At 47.0% G+C, this 14,928-nt stretch overlaps 1 protein-coding gene across 1 annotated transcript; it reads right to left on the reverse strand.

Moving 5' to 3' along the window:
* Positions 1–400: 400 nt before the first annotated feature.
* GJA8 (gap junction protein alpha 8) lies at positions 401–7,525 on the reverse strand. The gene is made up of 2 exons (XM_032302960.1): positions 7,468–7,525; positions 401–2,313 (listed from the first exon to the last, which is right to left on the reverse strand). Exon 2 carries the CDS (start codon positions 2,300–2,302, stop codon positions 980–982), a length of 1,323 nt encoding a protein of 440 aa, XP_032158851.1. The 5' UTR covers positions 2,303–2,313; positions 7,468–7,525; the 3' UTR covers positions 401–979.
* Between the last annotated feature and the right edge of the window lie 7,403 nt (positions 7,526–14,928).

Here is a 14,928-nt window from a genome sequence, read left to right on the forward strand (position 1 = left end):
TGATGCCCAGGGCAGAATCCCCACCAATTCAAGGGATAATTAAATCAGAACCCAGGGGCTACAGTGACCCAAAAGGAAGGTCATTGAGAATACTGGGTGTCTCCTGAACTGATGATTTTAAACTGAACACTTCAAAATGGTGAACTGAGATTTGGGAGCCATAGACACAAGTTGAGACCATAAACAATATGACCAATTCCACAGGAAAGCTGGGCTCGCTAGTGTAGGCGAACTTTGCAAACTGGTATCCCAAAGCTTAAACTTGGCTTGCGCACATTTTGCTTGGTCCATGTGGTATATTTAAAAATTTAGTTGGCAGTGTTAAAAATTTCACTGAGAAGTTTGGACTTCTGGATTCTCTGGAAAAATCAGATGGTCCGGTAACACTGCCTGATAATCAGTGTCTGGTACTGAGTGGCAGCTGCCCTCTGCCCCCCGCCACCCCCCCGCCCCAGTCTTCACAACCCTAGACATCCCATGGCATTAGAACAGGCCCACCCCAACCATTGAAAGCCCCTGCCTGCACCCCATAGACATCTGAGCTTGGGCCCCCTGATATATGATCATGTGGTATCTGCTAGGGAAGTGCTGGTGTGATAAAAATCCGGCTGAGCTAGTGAGCTTGAGTTGGACTGGCAAAAAGCTATGAGGCAACCACAATTCTGATTGGAGGGATTTCTGTGGAGAAATGAGGATTAAAGCAGCGCTTCCCATTGTAGTTGAGCTGGAGGGGCAGGGCAGTCATTCGAGACTGGGAACTTTGACAGGTCAGTGGCTTTTTCTTGGTGGCCCTTTTATTTGGGAAATGTGGTTTCCTAGTTGTATAGCAAGTGCTGTGCCCTCTGCAGCACCTGTCCAACCAGGGGTGGGTGTGAGGGGAGGGACAGAAGACTTGAATCATGGTGGCGTCTTTACGTTTCATCTTGCCCTATGTTAACTCTGGTGTTTTCTTTTCTTTCTTTCATTCTTCGGCCCCACTTCATATGGTTAGATCGTCTGACCTTGCTCGGCTGCTGGCTTTGCTCAGCCTGCTCAGCGGTCTGGTGTCCTCTCTCGTGAGGTCTGGACACAGGGAAGGCGACTTCTCTGCCAGCAGCCCTTGCTTTGATACCTTCTCAGGCTGTAGGTCTTCCTTCTCACCCTCCTTCCCCACCTCAGGAGTCTCGGCTTTCTCCCCCTCCAGCACTGCTGTGGTCTCCAGCCCCTCTGTGCTCACTGTCTCCCCTTCCTGCCTCTTGTCTCCCACCTCTGGTTCCGCCCCCTCCTCTACAGGCTGCTCCTCCGCCTCCCCCTCCTGTGCCCCCACCTGAGCGTAGGAAGGCAGTGTCTCTTGGTAAGCTCGGGACAGGTCCCCGAGGGGCCCCGCACCCATCTTCTCCTCGAACTGACTAAAAGGTTTGGCCGAAAGTGGGCTGGTCTCCACCATGCCGACCTCAGTCAGGGGGAAATAGTGGGACACGATTTTCTCTTCTTCCAGCAGCTGGTAGCCCTTGGCCTTCTGGATGGAGGAGACGGCAATGGAGTGGAGGGACTTCTCGGGGATCTCCCCCAGGGGCTGCTCCACGGGCCTCTTGAAGGCAGACCGGATTCTCTTCAGGCCCAGGTGGCTCATCTCCAGGATGTTGAGGAAGAGGGACACCGAGGCCACCGACAGCATGAACAGGATGAAGATGGTTTTCTCCGTTGGCCGCGACACGAAGCAGTCCACCACATTGGGGCAGGGCCACCTGCTGCAGCGATAGAGGGGCAGGATCCGGAAGCCATACAGGAAGTAGTGGCCCACGATGAAGCCCACCTCGAAGAGAGTCTTAAAGATGATGTGGCAGATGTAGGTCCGCAGCAGGGTCCCTTCCAGCCGGAACTTCTTGGTGCCTTTGCTGCTGTTGCTGCCCTTCTTGATGCTGCCCTGGTCCGCGGCCAGCGGCACCCTCTCGCCGCCGTCGCCTGCCGCCTGCTGGCACAGCTCCTCGGCCTCACGCTCCTTGCGCTTCTCCTCCATGCGGACGTGGTGCACGGCGTGGCCCACGTACACCAGCGATGGCGTGGACACGAAGATGATCTGCAGCACCCAGAGGCGGATGTGTGAGATGGGGAAGGCCTCGTCGTAGCAGACGTTCTCGCAGCCGGGCTGCTGGGTGTTGCACACGAAGTCGGACTGCTCGTCCCCCCACACGAACTCCGCGGCCGTGCCCAGGATGAGGATCCGGAAGATGAAGAGCACGGTGAGCCAGACTCTTCCGATGACCGTCGAGTGCTCGTTCACCTCCTCCAAGATGTTCCCCAGGAAACTCCAGTCACCCATTTCTCACCCACCTGGAGGAGGAAGAAGGCAAGAGCTGATCGGCCGTGGTGCCATCCCCTGCCAGTCTCTCTCTGTTAACGCTTGCTCGCTGGGGGTAGGGTGGGGTACCTCTCTTTTCTGAGTTGCTGGAACCATCAGTATGTAAAAGAGCACCTATCGAGTGGAGTGCCTCCTCTTGCGTGCTGGGATGAAGGGACAAGAGCGCTGCGAAGAATCTTCCTCATCTGCAAAATGGGTTTAATGCTAATACCTGCTCTCTGTCAATTGCAAGGGGTGGTCTGAAAGTGTAGATGAGGCGATATGTGTATCATTCCTTGAATTCCACCCCAAATAAGGGCTCGTTGTTGACCATAGATAGAAACCCATGTTTACATGGGTTTAAATCAAGACCACAAGCTAAACTATGCTTTAAGAGGCATCATACTGAAGAAAACCCTATACTGTGAGGGGTCTGGGCCCCCAACAGAATTCTTGGATGTGTGAAACTGCCTGTAGCCATTTTACCTGGACTGTGTTGAAATGTACAATGATGTGTTTGGAGGGAAGTGGAAGGATTTTTTGAACATCTACTTTGTGACAGGCTTTTGACATTTCATTATATCATTTAATTGGATCCTGCTAGACTATAGTCTTCATAAGGCTATGGGCCATGTATGTATGTTTCATTCACTGCTGCATACTCAGGGCCTGTCACAGAGCCCAGCACCCAGTGAAAGCTCAGGAAGTGTTTAACCAATTTGATTTGAACACATGAGAAAACTGAAGTTCAGAGAGGTTAAACAAACTGGGATCAGACAGTTAAATAGCAGTCGTTTTGTCTGCCTGGTCCCAAGGGCTGAGTTCTTTCCATGACACCCTGGAGATACACTGCTTTCAATCTAAACTACACAATTCTGCAACTCCTGGGCTCTTAATTTATGTTTCTTTCTTCTCTATGTTGACATCTGCAAACCATTCTTAACAGCATCACAAGTGGAGAGTACTGTCTTTTTTATATGATTATTATTAGTCTTTTAAAACCAAAGAATGGGGAGCATGCCTCAGGGAGGAATCACATTACAGGGTGAGGAAAGTCCACTGAGACACTTTTAGTGTCCCACAGAATGAAAATGTTTTAGGTTCTGTAATGCATGCCTACCTTAATAGAGCTAAAAATTTGTCAACAACAACAAAAATACCATTAAACATGATAGCATATCATGCCCCTAGCAACAGCAATGATTAATGCACTGGGGATCGAACTGACGGGGCTGATATGTGTAAACTGGGACACTCACCCACTGCAAACCTGTGCTACCTAAGGGACTATGATCAAAACTTCTACATTGGGGCACCTGGCTGGCTCAATCTGAGGCGCATGGGATCCTTCACCTTGGGGTTGTGGGTACGAGCCCCACGTTGGGTGTAGAGATCACTTAAATAAATAAATAAACTTAAAAACAAAACAAAACAAAACTTCTGTCTTAGCCTGTGGCAAATGCTCCTCCAGCCTGAATATTTCTAGTGTTGCAGTGTTTTCTCAGTGTGGCTCTTAGACGGTGGCAAGAGCGCATGCTGGAGATGTTGCTCTGGGCTTCTTTCAGCCTTGTCTCACCCTATAGCATCAGAAGACCACTGCTTTAATGACCGGGATACTTGTTAAACACTTGAACGAGTGATGAAAAGTGATATCTTAAATAAGGTGTGATTTTCATAGATAGGAGTGGATAAACAAAGTGGCATCTTAAAGCCTCCCTCCAGTCTGTGGTTTGGAGTCCAGCCAGACGGTACGGGAGGCAGACAGTGATTGCAGGCGTGAGCAATGCGCACCCTGTGCTCTCAGGGTATGCACAGCTGTGGCTGCTTTTTGTTGTAGAGCAGAGGGTGTTGCTCCTCTTGGAGCCCCAGAAACTCCCAACTAGGTAGGGCACCCAAGAGCAGCTTCTGTCCTCCTGAGAAGGTGAGAGCATCTGCGGCTCCCCAGTCATGACTCCAGCATTGGGAAGAGTTCCTTGTAGGGATGCAGGGCTGAGAGTGGGAGAGGGTCCTCCACCCAGAACCAGCCATTCAGAATCCCAGCCACATGTGTCTAGCTATACTTCTGCTTTTAACATTCCTCCATGGGCAGTTAAATCTAGTGCTTGCCCTGTAGTGAAGGGCAGCCATTTCCATTGCCTTCAGGGGGAAAAAAGATGGGAAACCTCACAATCAGGTAAGCAGCCCAGGCATAAATCCTACTGTTGGCAGAGCCAGGAAAACCCCAGTTTCCTATCACATGGTTCAATCTAACATTCATGTGAAAACAACAGTTTATGTAATTTATTCTTATAAGATCAAGTCTGGCCTTAACGTACTCTACATCTAGTGTTGTTAATGTCTTGTCCCCATTGATGTATCAACTCAGATTTGACACTCTTCCTTGTATTGTACTGTATTTGTCCTTTGGGATTTCTGTGTGTATTTCACTCAGGTACCTATGTGGACGTGTGCAGTGAGCACACACTTTGAGGATGGCGTGTCTATCAATCTTGTTTCTCCCTTTGAGAATCAAAAGCTCTTGGAGGCCAGGGATCATTTTATCTTCATCTTCTATGAAACGTCATGACACAAAACAAAGACCTTCACAGAGTGGGCGCTCCATAAATAACCAGTACATGGGACCAATGGTAATAATTTGAAATCTGAAATTCTCAATCTCTGAGTGCATATAATACCAGTATCAGTTAAAGTCTAGGAAACTCCAGTCTTCTTGCTGCAGTTAGCAGTGGGCAGACAGAGAACTTGCAAAGAAAGCCTGAATACCAAAACAAGGATCGCAGATTGATCCCAAACTAGCTGTTTTGAGAGACTGTTTTGTATAAATAAACTGGAAGGCCAGTGATTTTTGACATGTTGTGACTGTTGTGGCATATTCATGAAACATGAAGACCCTCCCGACCACCCCATCAGTAGTTTCCAAATTAAGCCAAATTTGTGTCCTTTCATACCCTACTCTGCAATGCTAAGACTGAGTGTGTGAATGTGTGTGTGTGTGTGTGTGTGTGTGTGTGTGTGTGTGTTTTAATGTCTAGTTACGAAGTTTCTCATGATAATGGAAGAAGAGAAACTAACTTAGGAAAAAATCTTTCCAATTCCATGCTGTTGAAACAGACCCATTATTCTTTTAAGAAGAGGAACTTTAGAGGTGCTAAGAGAAAATGCCTTGGGTCCTTGACTTCTACCAATGAAAATTATACATAAAGGAAGTCAGATAAGAGTATATCCGAACAAATTATTCCACTGGAGCAGGGAGTAATTTAAACCAAAGGAAGAATATTTCTCTGCTCTTCTGCAAAAAGAAACAGATCTTTTACAGATAGAAAGTAAACCGATGGAGTTCACGCATCCACCCCAGGTCATCCAACAGAATGTTCCACCAGAGGATTATGGTTTTATTTTTATTTTTATTTTTTAAAGATTTTATTTGTTTATTTGACAGACAGAGACCACAAGTAGGCAGAGAGGCAGGCAGAGAGGGAGGTGGGGGAGGCAGGCTCCCCGCTGAGCAGAGACCCCCCCCCCCCCCCCGCCGAAGCGGGGCTTGATCCCAGGACCCTGAGATCATGACCTGAGCCGAAGGCAGAGGCTTTAACCCACTGAGCCACCCAGTGTCCCAGGATTATGGTTTTAAATAATGATTAAAATGACACCTTATGTTTGGGTATCCTTTGTCTATTTATAACTGATACACTTTTCCATATCTTATTTCAGTCCTCATAAGAACCTGTAAACTAGGCCAGTGGTTCTCAAACTTTGACATCATAGACTAGTAAAGTACCAGCAGAACAGGGGGGCCAACACAGAGTTACCAGCTCCTAATTTTGCCAAGCAAGGATATAAAAATAAGAAACTTGGGGTGCCTGGGTGACTCAGTGGGTTAAGCCTCTGCCTTCGGCTCAGGTCATTGTCTCAGGGTCCTGGGATCAAGCCCAGCATCAGGCTCTCTGCTCAGTGGAAAGCCTGCTTCCCCCCACCCTCTCTGCCTGCTGCTCTGCCTACTTGTGATCTCTCTCTCTGTCAAATAAATAAATAAAATCTTAAAAAAAAACTTATTAAATCACAATTATGACTACATCATTTCATAAGAGGGGGAATTTCATACCACAAAACCAGAAAAGACATAATTTCAGAATAAAAGTCCTTTAAATGGAACACATTTAAGTTGGTGAAAAATTTACTATATTGCTTACTACATTATTACTACAGGCTTCTGGAAGGTTCATCTTGGACCAGAACTGACAGGTCCACAGGATGACCATTTAGAACCAATGAACCAGGCATTTTCAGCCTCCATTAACAGATAGGAAGGCAGACATGGAGGTTCACTAAGTCTGCCAAGGGGGCTCAACTAGTGAGGGCAGAGCAGGGGTGGGAGCCCTGGTCTTCTGGCTTCAAGCCCAGGGCAATCTCCAATACAGAGAAGTATCCTCTTCTCTTCGCTTTGAGAAGAGGCAGAATACCACACTTACACCTGTGTTAGCCAGTTACCCCAAAGGATTACATGGCCACTTACCAGTCTGGTTGGTAAGGGAGTATAAATGGGTCTCCCTTCGTGTCTCTAGAGCAGCTAGACTCTAGAGCAAAGAGAAGCTTTCCTAGAGAAACAGCACAGCCTGCCCCCAGGAAGACTGTTGGGGTCTTTAGCTAGACCTATTCTTATGCACCATTAAATGCCCCAACATCAAAAATGCACCGCATGAAGCCTCCTCTCCACCCACAGCACTCAGAAGTAATTACTGTTACACCTATCACAGAGGTCAAGGAAAAAGTATAAAACTCTTTCATAAACACCAAATACTTATTTTAGATCTCTCGGGATTCCTGGAGGCATGTTAATTCATTCTGAAAAAATGAGAAAACCTTAAAAAGTCAAATTGTAGTTAGAATTTGGGCATCTCCCCTCTCATCCCCCTCTCCCATTCCTACAGTCCTTTCCCTTCCGAAACTCTGCCCACTCTCAGGCCAGTCCCAAGAGGATTTTCAGAATTGGACTCTAAGTTCAGCCATCCCAACCCAAGACCAAACCTTAGTGACAACGTTTTTCCTTTTGTAGAAACCCTGATCTGGCCCTTAGATTAGGCTAGAAAAGAAGCCCAGGTTACATGGCAGGGAAGGCGACAAACCAACGTAACCCAAGGAAAACTTGCCAACAGCAGTAGGGTCCCCCGGAGAAATATGTGCTCTCTTTCTCTCTTGGCACTCAGCAGCAAAATGGCAACTTTGTCCTCTTTCCCTTGGCGCCTAAAAGCCCACCTCCCACTTCTCTATCCCGCCCCTACCGTGCTGCACGACTGAGCAGATATGACTGGATTGGCCCTGATGGGTAGGTTTTACTGTCCAGCAATATTTTAAGCTCCCAGCCAGACAGCTTTTATGAAGGGAGGGATGTTTGGAAAACAATAGGAGAGAGAGAGAATGGGAGAGCTGTGTTGGGCACAGAGGGGAGGAGGGTGGAGAAAAGCTGATGTGGGAAAGCTTAGATGGGCTTCTGTAGCCTCCCAAAGTGTCTTTTAGCTGCAGACCTGGTCCTGTACTGCAGAAAACCTTCGGCTTCTCTCCAGAGGGGGTATTTTACCTGGGGGTATTTTCTCAGTGCCTTATCATCCGCTTAGAGAATGCTTGGGGTGTAGGGACAGTAAGAGGTCACTTGCGTGCATCCCCTGCCCTCAGTCAGACTGTACCAAAGCACCCCCGCCCCCAAAGAAGAGTGGTTGTTTCTTTTCAAGGGTTGATCTATTGTTCTCTCTTGGGGGTTTGTTCTTATGTCTCCAAGTTTCTTTCTTTGAAAGGAGCCTGCATATGCCAAAGAATTCTGGTGCCATTTGTCAATATAATAACATTCCCCACCTTGTTTTACTCATAATTACAAATACTTTTGAGGAACTGCAGAGTCAAGGAGACTATGCAGTGTCAGCTAATAGTTGCAGACTCTCACGCCTCCAACTGCGAAATGGGGCTATGAGTTTTGGGTCACCAAGAAGCTCTGGGTTGAAATACCTGTGCGGCCTAATGAGGAATGATGTTTAGGAAGCTAGGTCTGGGGCATGAACGCATGCCCTCTGCCTCCCCAAGTCCCACCATCTTCCCAATGTCTGGGACTCACCATTGCATTGGTATGAAAGATGGTTGTACTGACCACCTTTCCAAACCCCAAACTGGGGCATTTTATTATATAAGTTGATATATGGAAACAATGGAGCAAACATAGTTGAAACTGGGATGGTTTTAGGAAACCTACAATGTATAATTACTGAGCCGAAGGCAACTTGGAGGGTAAACCAGAAAAACAGAATCTAAGTGCTTGCCTCTTCTCTACCCTCATTTCCTGCCCTTTCTGGTGTCATGGGCATACTGCATTTTGATGGTAGTGGTTTGAAGGGGGATGTTACCAAAGTTGTTTGAGTCTCCAATTCCAATCATATCCTAATGTTCACTAGCCCAAACCTTATTTACTTTAGAATTCAGATTTCTTTCAGAATTCAAATTTGAAGGATGAGTCTAACTGGAACAGAGCCTTCTAGAGAATCTGTCAATTAAAAACAACTGGCCAAGGCTCTTCCCCAGTATCAACGAGGCAAGAAGTCAGAGGAGAGAGGAAAGGAAATCTGATCAGTGTTTCTTCTGAGAGCATTTGTTCAATGTTGATTCCTGAAGCTTGAGCTTTCTCTGGGATTTTCCAGAAACTACAAACTTCTCTTCAGATGAATTTCTCTCATGCAGGGCTTTCCAGGACAACTTGGCTTGTGTGGTAGAGCAGTCCCGTCTCCTGACATCATTGTGTGAGAGACAGTCGTAGAGGATGTGTTCGTGTCTGGAAAAATAAAGAATCTCATCAGAGCTCAGGTTTGGACAAATCTAGCTTTGCAATTTAGCACTTTCTTTGCTTATTTCCTCCATGGGTGTTGAAGACAACATAAGAGTGCCGAGGTGATTGAATTATTTTTGTTGTCACATCTTCTGTTTGCAGTTTTTGAAAACATAAACACTCAATCCCTTATGTCTTGAGGAACATTTTGAAAGAGGTGGGAGAGGGCCTCATCCCAGGTTCGTCTGTGGTTAAGAGATGTCCTAACCAGAAATTAGAGTCAGTTTCTTAGGTCTTTCAGTGGGAAGTCTTCTTGTGGCGGCTCTATTGTTTTATCTGATGTAAACAAAGCTCTGGAACATGGGATATAACCACATTTGAAGGCAAATCCCACTTTTATGTTCTGTAATATGGATTATTAGATCATTGATGTTTGGATACTTCAACGGTGGTGTTCTTTCACCAGGGTATGATTTGGAAGCAGTGAAGTAGTTACACATGGGAAAATCGCGGGATTTTCAGTGGGAAGACCTGGCTCTTGGTGTGGCCCTTCCTGAGCAGTTTGCCCAGCCTCTCTGGGTCTTGGCTTTCTCAACTATGTAAGAGAGTTGATAATGACCGCCTTTCCTGTTTTGTGAAAAGTCCTTTTAATAATGATGGTGGCGATTGCTCTAACCCATGCAATGCTGTGAATCCCTATCCGCTTGTTAGTTATGTTCACTGTGATCTCCTCCCCTTCTGAGTCTGGCTGTGTCCTGTGCCCCCAGGTCCTAGGTTGGCTTGTTTCTAAGTGTGTCTTGATTACAGTCATAATATGCTTTCCTTCCACAGGGAAAATACCAGGACTGGAAAAGACCAGAAGAAACTGTGGTCCTCAATTTCCTCATTTGACAGATGAGAAGTCAGTTCAGGGTGGAAATGACGTCTTGAGGTCATGGTGCAACTTAGAGGCCCAGGCATTTTCCATGGTTCTGGATGCCTCCATGTGGGGGTAGAGACTCACTCAGCAGTAAGGCTCTTTAGGGAGAACCAGGTGAGCCCTATCGTGGGTCGAAAGCCAGGCAGACAGATGTATGGGGCCCGCAGGGACCATTCTCAGTCAATTGAAATGATTGGAATTAGGAGGCAAAAAAACCTCTCTTTTCCAGCTGCTTGGGTGTGCAAGGTAGAATGAATCTCTAAGAAACCCAGGGCCAGGGGCTATGGGTGAATTGGGTTATTTCCCTGAATATCCAGGCCTGGCTCTGACTTCATGGGCAATGTTTGGTGATTCATTTTACAAGCATTTTCTGAGCTCCCACTCCATGAGGTGTTTGGGACCCACCAGTGGGTAAAACAAAGATCTCTGCCATAGCAGAGCTCACAGTCTTGTTGGGGAGGCGGCTGATTCTCATTAAACGTGATAACTCAGGGAATGACACAGGAGGTTAGGTGATAAGAGCTAGCACCAAATGGAAAAGTATGCGGGGCAGGGAAGTGCGAGGCAAGGGATTGGGAGAGCCAGTGGAGGGGAGATGGTTCCCACACAGACCTCACTGAGGTGAGGTGGAGCCCACTTTAAAGAGGGTGAGGGAGGGAGTGGTGAGGGTATGGGGTAGGTGGTGGTGGGGGGCATGGGGGAGAGTAAGCCAGGCCAAGTCCTGCAGGAGCAGGCAGCCCAGGGCTGGGCTGGAACAGTGGGTGCAGACAAAAACCTCTGGGAAATGTAATTTTTGTCTCCGGATCATTCATCCATGTGTGGTTTGATCACCTTCACATCTCTAAAGCATCGACAACACCAAGAAAGGAGATACCCAGCCTCCAACGTGCAACTTTGCCCTTCTCTTCCACCACACGCTTTGGCGAAGTGGTTGGTGTGAGCCTGGCACTGTGCTGGGAGGACAAACTTGGATAAAGCCCAGGGATGCGTAACCCAAAGCGCGTGCAGAGAAGCCTCACACCCATCTGCTCAAGGAGATGGAGGCCTGGGGGGGGCTCTGGTCTCCTAGACCCCAGTTCCCGCATTGGGCCTTAGAACGGGGGCCTTTGTCTTTCAGGAAGCTGAACAGAGAAGCACTGAATGGCCAGGCTTTGGAGTGAGTTTGGCTCAGCATTGCCCCGAATTGGCTGCCCAACCTCGCTCACGTGACTTTCCTGGGCTCCTCTTCAGTTTTCTCCTGTGAAAAATGGGAACCAGCATCTCCTCAAAGAATCAGAGTGATTCAGTAAAACAATATGCATAAAACCGAGTTTAGTACTTGACATTGGGCCAGTGCTTGCTAAGTAGTAATGGCCATTACCACCCTTTGGAAGAAGGTTTGGCTACTACTGACCGAAGGAGGTCAAGTGTTCCTTCCATAATTAACCAGCGGGGGGCTCAATGCTTGCTTTTTCTTGTTTGTACCACCTGGAGAGGCCCAGAGGTGAGCCATGGCCCTCTCTAACCCTCCTCCCTGGCCAGCTGGGTGTGAGCCAGAGAGTCTTCTGTACGACAACCATTTGGCTGGGATTCAAGAGCTCCTGTGCCCTGAGGGGCAAGGGGTGGGTTGGAGGGGAGGGACAGGGGTCACTTTCACCAGGGACAGGATTTCCCCGCACAGACAGTTGTCAGGACAAGGCTGGGCACTCTATTGAACAGAGCAGCTCATGCATGAGAGCAGACTGTGCCAATTCTATAGAGCACGACCCCTCGGCCCTGGGATCTTCTGCTAACAAAGTTATCTTTCCCAATCTGCTTAGGCAGAAGGGGGACACACTTCCCGTCCTTGTGCTGAGCCTGCAGAACAATAGGACCCAGGCCAGGCCGATATCTGGCTCTCAGCATGTTCCCCTCATTTCCTCCCCTCTTCCCACTAAAGGTCTTGGGTTCTCTTCAGCAGCCCTGGTCGTTGCCTTGGGGAGATGAGGCTGCAGAAAGCGGCCATTGGCTAGGGAGGGGGGAGAGGAGAGACCAGGGAGTGTCCTGACATTCTAGCTGCCTGGGGAGGGACAGAGAGAATATCCCTGAAGAGGGACAGGGAAAGAGGCTGATGAACCTCAGATTCGCTGGGGTGGGAGCAGTTGTGAATGTTGTAAGCCCATAGGTCTCTGACTGCAGTTCCCTGGGGCCAGCGGTGGCAGCATTGCCTGGGAATTGGTTAGGGGAGCGAGCCCTGCCCCAGGACCTACTGAATCAGAAACTCTGAAGGTGGAGACCTGAAAACTGTTTTTAAAAAGCCCTCTCGGGGACGCCTGGGTGGCTCAGTTGGTTAAGTGGCTGCCTTTGCCTCAAGTCATGATCCCATCGGGCTCCTCGCTCAGCAGGAAGCCTGCTTCTCCCACTGTCTCTGCCTGCCACTCTGTCTGCCTGTGCTCACGTTCTCTGACCAAAAAAAAAAAAAAGTTAAAAAAAAAATTAAAGGGGCGCCTGGGTGGCTCAGTGGGTTAAGCCGCTGCCTTCGGCTCAGGTCATGATCTCAGGGTCCTGGGATCGAGTTCCGCATGGGGCTCTCTGCTCGGCAGAGAGCCTGCTTCCCTCTCTCTCTCTCTCTCTGCCAGCCTCTCTACCTACGTGTGATCTCTCTCTCTGTCAAATAAATAAATAAATAAAATCTTTAAAAAAAAATTAAAAAGCCCTCTGAGAAACAAACTGAGGGTTTTGGAGGGGCGGGGGCTGGGGGATGGGTGAGCCTGGTGGTGGGTATGAAGGAGGGCATGTATTGCATGGAGCACTGGGTGTTGTATATAAACAATGAATCTTGGAACACTGAAAAAATAAAATAAAAACAAAGAACAAAAAACAAAACAACAAAACACCCCCCCCCCCACACACACACATGCAAAATAAAAGCCTTCTAGGCAATTCTAGTGTATGCTAAAACTTTAGAGCCACTGCTCAATGTAACCCTGGCCGCTAGAATTGGTGGTGCTGGTCCCCGGTGCCCACAGCCCTCCCTTAGTCCCCACGGCCGGCACTTTCTGATACCTGCGTCCACCACGAGGCCCTAGACACAGGTCTTTGGGTCCATCCAGAAAACAAACCATCAAGTCTTGTGGAGTTCCCTGTAGTCTCTCAGCTGTTGTAGTAGCCCAGCCTACATATATAATAAGTCAGAAGGGGAGAAAAATATTTTGCAAATACATGGTGTAGGCAGCTGTACCTACAGTGGGGGGTGCGCCGATTTGTCTCCATTTTACTGAGGCTCAGCGAGGTTAAGTAATTTGCCCGCGGTCATGGAAAGAAAGGGGCAGGGCGAGGACTGGAACCAGATCTGCTCGACTCCAAAGCCGGTGTTTGCTCTGGCTGTCCGTGCTGTCGCCTTTAATTGTGAGATTCAGTTCAACAGTGCTGACCTTTCAGAGCATTTCGGGGGGGTCTCGGTCTTTGTGCTAATCAATTAACATTTGCATGTTCAGAAAAGGTTTTTTGTTTGTTTGTTATTGCAGTTGTTGTTGTTTTTGTCCTGAAAAACCCACATAGCTGCAAACATTTTCTACATAGAGGAATTCACTTTGTACCTATCTGTGTGTCTTTTAAAAATGACACACCTACAGGGTGAAAGCTTGCATGATGGAAGGAATCAAAACGGTAGAGGCACATGCAGAACTTTACCAGAGTAAAGTTCTCTGCTTACCTTCGTCTTCCCTCCTCCTCATCACTACAACCGTGCTTAACTGTTTGGTGTGTGTCCTTCCAGACGGTTTTTGCTTTTTTAAAGATGCACTTCATATATACATATTAACATATGCCTAATATATCTTGATATCTTTGCTGTATATGTCTGCATCATTTTAATGTCTGCAATAGTATTCCATCATAAGGACATCCTGTAAATTTGTTCAGTCTGGTCTCTGTTGAAGGACATAAGGTTGCTTCCATGTTTTTTGCTATGACAAACTTTCAGAAAAGGATAAACATCTATATGTCCATATTTTAGGGGCAAATGAAGGAATAGTTTTGGAGGATGGATCCCTGGAGGTAGAACAGATTACTCAAAACATAGGAACGACTTGAAAGTTGGTTAAGTGACACCAATTACTTTCAAAACAGACTGTGCCTGACTATACGCTCAGAAGAGTGTGGGGGCAGGCATTTTGTGTTCTAGTCTTACTATCACCAGCTGTTGTCTCTCTTTACATTTTTTTTTTTTGACAGTGGTATGAGCAGGACATAGTCTTTATTTTAATTAGCAGTTTTCTGATTATCGAATGACTCATATATTTATTAGCCATTTACATTTCTTTTTTTCTGGATCATGCACTCAGATCCTTTGTCTCTTTTGGGGAAGTTATTTTCCTTTTCCTTGTTGGTTTATTGACTCTTTTTATAGACCATAGCTAATATTTGTCATAAGGATTGTGAAATTTTTTCATATGATGACTTGTAACTTTGCTCTTAAAGTGTTTTGCTGTAAAAGAGGACTTATATTTTTATCTAATCAAATCTGTCATTAAAAAGTTTGTGGTTTCTCATTTTTGTGCCTGCTTAGAAAGGCTTCTGCATTTCATTAAAATTCAGAAGACCAGTGAGGAAAGAAATTTGCCAGAGTAGGTTCCGTTTCAGTTCAGCATTTAAGCCTGGAAAAACTGAATTATCAGAGCAATACAAACCCTGCCTAATTCTCCTCCTAGTTTTGTCTATAGTGGCCTTTTAATTTTAATAATAAAGGAATTATGTAAATTGCATTCATTGTCTTGGTACATTTGGCAACAGATTTCATCATCATCATCATCATCATCATTTTCCAGGACCCGTTTGATTTGCAAATCAGAAAACCAAACCTGTGTCATTTTGCTTCTTATAGGTACTTTTGTTTTGCCTCTATGGTTTTGGATGCCTGATCTG

This window comes from Mustela erminea, chromosome 10 (genome assembly GCF_009829155.1).
Source record: "Mustela erminea isolate mMusErm1 chromosome 10, mMusErm1.Pri, whole genome shotgun sequence".
NCBI lineage: Eukaryota > Metazoa > Chordata > Mammalia > Carnivora > Mustelidae > Mustela > Mustela erminea.

Bases quoted from the DNA above. Each gene is read 5' to 3' on its own strand.
- GJA8 (XM_032302960.1), bottom strand. From the start codon at position 2,302: ATGGGTGACTGGAGTTTCCTGGGGAACATCTTGGAGGAGGTGAACGAG.